This window comes from Bombina bombina, chromosome 11 (genome assembly GCF_027579735.1).
Source record: "Bombina bombina isolate aBomBom1 chromosome 11, aBomBom1.pri, whole genome shotgun sequence".
Classification (NCBI taxonomy): Eukaryota; Metazoa; Chordata; class Amphibia; order Anura; family Bombinatoridae; genus Bombina; species Bombina bombina.
The window spans coordinates 180,103,951-180,113,047 of NC_069509.1; the positions used below are offsets into that span (position 1 = coordinate 180,103,951).

General features: G+C 36.6%; 1 protein-coding gene across 1 annotated transcript in view; it reads right to left on the bottom strand.

The window, feature by feature from the left end:
• Positions 1-943: 943 nt before the first annotated feature.
• Positions 944-9,097, bottom strand: part of CLEC16A (C-type lectin domain containing 16A) — a 641,924-nt gene continuing 633,770 nt past the window's right edge. Inside the window, exon 17 of the mRNA XM_053694266.1 lies at positions 944-3,271. Coding sequence (XP_053550241.1) covers positions 2,919-3,271 — 353 coding nt within the window. The 3' untranslated portion in view covers positions 944-2,918. The remainder of the gene's footprint in view (positions 3,272-9,097) is intronic.

The following is a 9,097-nucleotide window of genomic DNA, read 5'->3' on the forward strand; positions in this document are numbered from 1 at the left end:
AATGGTCAATAGCTGCAAGTACCTATCAGCCAATGGTTAATAGCTACAAGTGCCTATTAGCCAATGGTCAATAGCTGCAAGTGCCTATCAGCCAATGGTTAATAGCTGCAAGTGCCTATCAGCCAATGGTCAATAGCTGCAAGTGCCTATAAGCCAATGGTCAATAGCTGCAAGTGCCTATCAGCCCATGGTCAATAGCTGCAAGTGCCTATCAGCCCATGGTCAATAGCTGCAAGTGCCTATCAGCCCATGGTCAATAGCTGCAAGTGCCTATAAGCCCATGGTCAATAGCTACAAGTGCCTATCAGCCAATGGTTAATAGCTACAAGTGCCTGTCAGCCAATGGTCAATAGCTACAAGTGCCTATCAGCCAATGGTTAATAGCTGCAAGTGCCTATCAGCCCATGGTTAATAGCGGCAAGTGCCTATCAGCCCATGGTCAATAACTGCAAGTGCCTATCAGCTCATGGTCAATAGCGGCAAGTGCCTATCAGCCCATGGTCAATAGCTTCAAGTGCCTATCAGCCCATGGTCAATAGCTGCAAATGCCTATCAGCCCATGGTCAATAGCTGCAAGTGCCTATCGACCAATGAGAATCACCAGGAAGTTCACAACTGATACTGCTGCCTTACATTTACTTAACTTTTTTTAAGCTGTTTAAATTCTGACCTTTTCTATGGGTGATGGGAGTTTTGAGTACAATACCCCTTTAGATGGAGCAGTGTGCTACAGCGACTCACATACCTACACCACCAGTCTCCAGTATGCAGTAAAGAACATTAAAATGAGCAAGTTATTACTATATCTGATAAGGGAATACGATGTCACTAACCATGGTGAGTTTTTGAGATAAATTGGCAGAATATATTGATAACTGAAAAATAGATTTTAAATAATGATATGTATATTAACCCATAACCCTCAGAAATAGGCTACATGCAGAACACTTAATTAGTTTATTCAGTTATGATTTCTATATGTTTAGAAGAAAATATATATATTCAAAAAAACACAATACTGGTGTGTAACTGCATAACAGAAAACCTCCCGACAATTAAAGTCTGAACCCTCTAACTAGAGATCACTTAAGGAATGGTAAATAAATACCACTAGAATTACTAGGTACCATACAGGAGAGGAACAAATGACTAATCTCCTCCATATTAGAGACAGGAACTAGCTGATGCACATTGTACTGTAAGGAAAGGATTTGCTCTGTACAAGGGAGCTTATTTGCTCATGTTGAGAGGCATTAATGTCTTTTATGGGTCAGGGGGGGTAAGGTTTTCTTTTGAGGTGGCTTTAAAACTACAAAAGCTATTAGTTTTTCAATGAATATAAGATCTAGTTTTGTAAATTCAAATTAATTTTGTGCCACAGACAGTTAGCGGTTCCCCCTGGTGTTTTGATCATATAATCAGGGCCAGTAACCCAGCATTTTGTGTCTGGCTTTCAACCTATACCTCCTCCCCTTTCTGAGACCAACAAAGACTGGAGCAATGGTCACAAGGACACAATACTGCTGTAAGACAACTAAAGGCTTGTAGGAAAAATCATCTTTAGCAATTAATTGCATCTGGTGCAATCTTAATGGGACACAAAATACCACACCAAGTAAAAATAAAGCAAGTTTCCTATAGAAATACATCTCTTTACCTGATCTTTTACAAAATAATAGTTTAAATGTTTCAAGAACAGGCTCTGATTGCCATAAAGATGAAAGCTACTTGGCTATTACAAGCACTTGCATAACCTAGAGTAGCAAAGCTGTTTGTTCCTGGGTAGGTAAGGGATTGCTGAGTTCATTGGTTCTAATATCATTACTTTAAATAATTAAGTCCTAAAACACACTTTGAGAGTGAAGTTTTCTCAATCACTTTATGTGTTTGTGGTCTTGCAAGGGAAAGCCTGTTTAACCATGTAGCTGCCAGAGCAGGAATGCACTGCAATGCAAATCATTACATGGTGAGTTAAGGATTTCAAAGCATTCTGAAATTAAGTACTGATTAGAGGGAAATGCTAATAAAATATTGTTCTTATTTGTTGAGTGTGTAATTTTTACAAAAATGCTCTTTGGTAATTATGTGTTCGACTGCCATCAAAGGTTTAAACACATAATTAGGCTCCAGCTGCAGATGCACTTTCAAGCAGGTCTGGAAAATTACACAGCTGGTGATTAGTGGCTATGTGCATATGCAGCTTCTGATTGGCCCACTGGCAGCCATCCTGCAGCAATTTACTGTGGCTACTGCTGAGACAGTGTGTAACTATGTGTTTTCAGGGGTTAAACACATATGCAGATATCCAACACTCACAAGCTGTGTCATTGTCAGAACCTTTGCTGAGGGTTCCACACACAGTTACCAAGGAATATTTATGTAACAATACGATGCTCTAACAAATGAGATCATGTGATCCTTGCATTAACATATAAAGAAACACAAGTGAAGGAGATTGAAATAAGAGATTGAATGCATCAGGTAGTGCAGATTCGGCTGCCGCCTCTCTGCCTGTGATAAAGGAACCTCCTTGGGTTCCCGGTGGAGTTGTAGAAATGAGAGGAGGATTTTCCACCGTGAATAAAACAAATTTAAACATAAAGTGGCCCAGAATTGCGCATACAAAGCAGGCAGCAGCTTTAAAACCGGAGACATTTACTGGTCTTATATTTTCCATTTACAGTTTAAAAATATCAACATGGAAGCAGCAGGACTTAGATGGTTGCAGCAGTTACATGAAGGGCTGCTTCTGTACATGAATGTTCTTGCTGAATGTTTAGGGTGCGGGTGTCAGCACACGACAAAATGCCAGATGTGCAAGTTCTAGTGAAGCGGTAGCTGCACGTTCACCTTGGCTGTCCGTTATGGCTTTTAACAGTAGGTCACAAAAATAAAGGTATGTCTTTCCCACTCGGTTGTCACTGTACATCCGTATCTGCCACCTCTGTGCTGCCGGCACTGCCATCTTTTTTCTGACTTTCTGAGTCTGTGGAAGTTTGCAAAATGCAACCAAATGTGTGAATACTGTGCGAGTCGACAGGAGGCACTAACGTAAGAGATTCCACACTCAGCGCATCTGTATCACCGTCTGATAATAAAGAGATGGTTGGCTGGGCAGCTGGAACAAGAGTGGGCGCCAGGCTTGTCACTTCTAAGTCAGCCTTCCTTAAAGAACTCTTCCTTGTCTTGGGGCCCGGTGATGGCGGCTCTCCTGCAGACTCCAACTGACTGAAGATGGTCGCTTGTGGATGGTCAGAAATAGAAGTGTCATCTAGCAGCAAACAAAGACACAAGTTAACATCTTACAAAAAGGCTCCTCAGTGCAACAAGTATGGAAGAAAACACATTAGCGACAAACAAAAATAAATGAACAGACAATACAAGTTGATCCTGATGTGTATAATAAAAGACAATACAATGTGTGGGAACTAGAAGAAAACTTGTTTTGTTTTTGTTCTTTTAGTTATTTTTTGTTTATTCTCACTGCTGGTGGCAATGAGAACTATTCTACTTCTGTAATACATCAGTTTATCTAGCACGAAGCAAACACAAATGCAGAACAATACAGTAGAATAGAATGTGCATGAAGAAAAGCTTAACGAGACATGGAAGTCAATTAAAGGGACAGTAAACAGCTTGTAACTACAAGACAATTCTGCTGCAATAGAATAACATAACAGACATCTTAATGTTTTATCAAAAAACAAACAAAAACAGATTAACTTTCTTTTTACTATAGTCAAACTCAGCCCATGGTTTGCCTCATTTGAAGGAGCCAGTCTGGGCTTTAGGTCACAAACAACAAGGCTAGTCACAGTGATAATGTTAGTAAAAGGTATATTGTTCTGTAGCTGTTATCTGATATAGCCAATTAAGGGCAGTATGTAGCAGAGTTAGCCTTGATACGTCAGCAGGTGCATTCCAAGATATGAGAATTAGAAATTGCCCCATTTATTGAGCTGTTACATCTTTATCCCTTTGATTGGTACAAGATGTTTATAATAACAAGTCATTGAAATGTAACTGTTTACAAAACAAGGAATTACTAAAAAGAAACTTCATCAGCATATGCACAGAGCATTAATAGTAGAATTGGTTTGGTTGGAAGTGGTGCTGATCAATGTCTGCAGTGTGTAAACCAGGTCAGATATTGACTTTCAGGTGTCGGTCTGCTTGTACAACCACTATGGGCTGGTTTCTATCAAGGAGCTAAATTTTCCCTGAATTTAAATCTTGTAGAGTAAAAAATAGGAAACATAATGAAAATGAGGTTCAAGGAATCAAACTGAAGAATAACATAAGAAACTGAATTAAAGAAGCATAGAAACAATACCCATTCACATATAAAGAAAACAATATGCAAAAAAAATATAATGACACAACCAGAGGCCTTCAACAGACACACAAAACCCTTATGTCATTGTATTTATCTGTTAAATTGTAGCTACATTATATTTTCTACTGATTGAAAAGGACATTCAAATAAAAATGAAATTGTCATAAAAAGTATCATTAGCAAAGCTCTAAAAATAATCCATAGTGTATACGCATTTTCCCCTGAAAGTTCTCTCCCCAGAAAGACTGGAGTGTGTACTACATACTTATATATGCTGCAATTTGCCTGACGCTGCACAGTCGTTGGTCATAGCAGCGCACAAGCTCATTTACATAACCAAGGAGAGCAGATGAACATATTTAAGAGAGTTTTTAAAGGGTCTGTGCTTGGACTTTTCTGGAAAAAAACAAACCCTATTAGCAAAATGACAAAACAGCTTTAAAACATTTGCTTCATATGTGGTGCTTTGTTGCCAACAGGAATATATAAAATAATTTATTACCCTGGTGCAATAGCAAAAAGATTGCAGAGTTAAGATAAAAAAAAGCTTATTAATAAACTATAAAACTATATTGTCTAATAACCTGCGGAATGGCTAACACAAAAAACAAATTTAACTATACTTACACGTATGAAACTACTAACTATACTAACACGTATGAACACACTAACTATACTGACACGTATGAAACTACTAACTATACTGACACGTATGAACACACTAACTATACTAACACGTATGAAACTGCTAACTATACTAACACGTATGAACACACTAACTATACTGACACGTATGAAACTACTAACTATACTGACACGTATGAACACACTAACTATACTAACACGTATGAAACTACTAACTATACTAACACGTATGAACACACTAACTATACTAACACGTATGAAACTGCTAACTATACTAACACGTATGAACACACTAACTATACTGACACGTATGAAACTACTAACTATACTAACACGTATGAACACACTAACTATACTAACACGTATGAAACTACTAACTATACTAACACGTATGAACACACTAACTATACTGACACGTATGAAACTACTAACTATACTGACACGTATGAACACACTAACTATACTAACACGTATGAAACTGCTAACTATACTAACACGTATGAACACACTAACTATACTGACACGTATGAAACTACTAACTATACTAACACGTATGAACACGCTAACTATACTGACACGTATGAAACTACTAACTATACTAACACGTATGAAACTACTAACTATACTAACACGTATGAACACACTAACTATACTGACACGTATGAAACAACTAACTATACTAAAACGTATGAACACACTAACTATACTAACACGTATGAAATTACTAACTATACTAACACGTATGAACACACTAACTATACTGACACGTATGAAACTACTAACTATACTAACACGTATGAACACACTAACTATACTGACACGTATGAAAATACTAACTATACTAAAACGTATGAAACTACTAACTATACTAACACGTATTAACACACTAACTATACTGACACGTATGAACACACTAACTATACTAACACGTATGAACACACTAACTATATTGACACGTATGAACACACTAACTATACTGACACGTATGAAACTACTAACTATACTAACACGTATGAACACACTAACTATACTGACACGTATGAAACTACTAACTATACTAAAACGTATGAAACTACTAACTATACTAACACGTATGAACACACTAACTATACTAACACGTATGAAACTACTAACTATACTAACACGTATGAACACACTAACTATACTGACACATATGAAACTACTAACTATACTAACACGTATGAAACTACTAACTATACTAACACGTATGAACACACTAACTATACTGACACGTATGAACACACTAACTATACTAACACGTATGAACACACTAACTATACTGACACGTATGAACACACTAACTATACTGACACATATGAAACTACTAACTATACTAACACGTATGAACACACTAACTATACTAACACGTATGAACACACTAACTATACCGACACGTATGAACACACTAACTATACTGACACGTATGAAACTACTAACTATACTAACGCGTATGAAACTGCTAACTATACTAACACGTATGAACACACTAACTATACTAAAATGTATGAACACACTAACTATACTGACATGTATGAAACTATTAACTATACTAACACGTATGAAACTACTAACTATACTAACATGTATGAACACACTAACTATACTGGCATGTATGAAACTACTAACATGTATGAACACACTAACTATACTAACACGTATGAAACTACTAACTATACTGACACGTATGAAACTACTAACTATACTAACACGTATGAAACTACTAACTATACTAACACGTATGAACACACTAACTATACTGACACGTATGAAACTACTAACATGTATGAACACACTAACTATACTAACACGTATGAAACTACTAACTATACTGACACGTATGAAACTACTAACTATACTAACACGTATGAACACACTAACTATACTAACACGTATGAAACTACTAACTATACTGACACGTATGAAACTACTAACTATACTAACACGTATGAACACACTAACTATACTGACACGTATGAAACTACTAACATGTATGAACACACTAACTATACTAACATGTATGAAACTACTAACTATACTGACACGTATGAAACTACTAACTATACTAACACGTATGAACACACTAACTATACTAACACGTATGAAACTACTAAATATACTGACACGTATGAAACTACTAACTATACTAACACGTATGAACACACTAACTATACTGACATGTAGGAAACTACTAACATTTATGAACACACTAACTATAATAACACGTATGAAACTACTAACTATACTGACACGTATGAAACTACTAACTATACTAACACGTATGAACACACTAAATATACTAACATGTATGAAACTACTAACTATACTGACACGTATGAAACTACTAACTATACTAACACGTATGAACACACTAACTATACTGACATGTATGAAACTACTAACTATACTGACATGTATGAAACTACTAACTATACTAACACGTATGAACACACTAACTATACTGACATGTATGAAACTACTAACTATACTGACACATATGAAACTACTAACTATACTAACACCTATGAACACACTGACTATAATAAAACGTATGAAACTACTAACTATACTGACACGTATGAAACTACTAACTATACTAACACGTATGAAACTACTGACACGTATGAAACTACTAACTATACTGACACGTATGAACACACTAACATGTATGAAACTACTAACTATACTAACACGTATGAACACACTAACTATACTAACACGTATGAAACTACTAACTATACTGACACGTATGAAACTACTAACTATACTAACACGTATGAACACACCAACTATACTAACACGTATGAAACTACTAACTATACTAACACGTATGAAACTACTGACACGTATGAAACTACTAACTATACTGACACGTATGAAACTACTAACTATACTAACACGTATGAACACACTAACTATACTAACACGTATGAAACTACTAACTATACTGACACGTATGAAACTACTAACTATACTAACACGTATGAACACACCAACTATACTAACACGTATGAAACTACTAACTATACTAACACGTATGAAACTACTGACACGTATGAAACTACTAACTATACTGACACGTATGAACACACTAACTATACTAACACGTATGAAACTACTAACTATACTAACACGTATGAACACACATGTATAAACATACTAACAATTGTGAACACACTAGCTATAATAACACGTATGAACACATTAACTATACTAACACATATGAACATACTTGCAGGATATTCACCAGGGGTCAATTTAGCACCACATAATATGATGCATCTGATAGAGTTGTGCATTTAGAGGTTTTGTGAACCTCAAGGATTTGCACAGATTTTAGCGTGTTGCTGTTCCACAAGAATGAATTTGCCAATGAAAATAGCGAAGCCTACGAATGCAATCTCTAGTATATGATCTGGAAATTAAACAATGCGCCTGCTGCTACAGCACAAAACCCCCGCATGCACATCTCTAGTATATGATCTGGTAATTAAACAATGCGCCTGCTGCTACAGCACAAAACCCCCGCATGCACATCTCTAGTATATGATCTGGTAATTAAACAATGCGCCTGCTGCTACAGCACAAAACCCCCGCATGCACATCTCTAGTATATGATCTGGTAATTAAACAATGCGCCTGCTGCTACAGCACAAAACCTCTGCATGCACATCTCTAGTATATGATCTGGTAATTAAACAATGCGCCTGCTGCTACAGCACAAAACCTCTACATGCACATCTCTAGTATATGATCTGGTAATTAAACAATGCGCCTGCTGCTACAGCACAAAACCTCTGCATGCACATCTCTAGTATATGATCTGGTAATTAAACAATGTGCCTGCTGCTACAGCACAAAACCCCCGCATGCATATCTCTAGTATATGATCTGGTAATTAAACAATGCGCCTGCTGCTACAGCACAAAACCTCTGCATGCACATCTCTAGTATATGTATTGGTAATTAAACAATGCGACTGCTGTTACAGCACAAAACCCCTGCATGCACATCTCTAGTATATGATCTGGTAATTAAACAATGCGCCTGCTGCTACAGCACAAAACCTCTGCATGCACATCTCTAGTATATGATCTG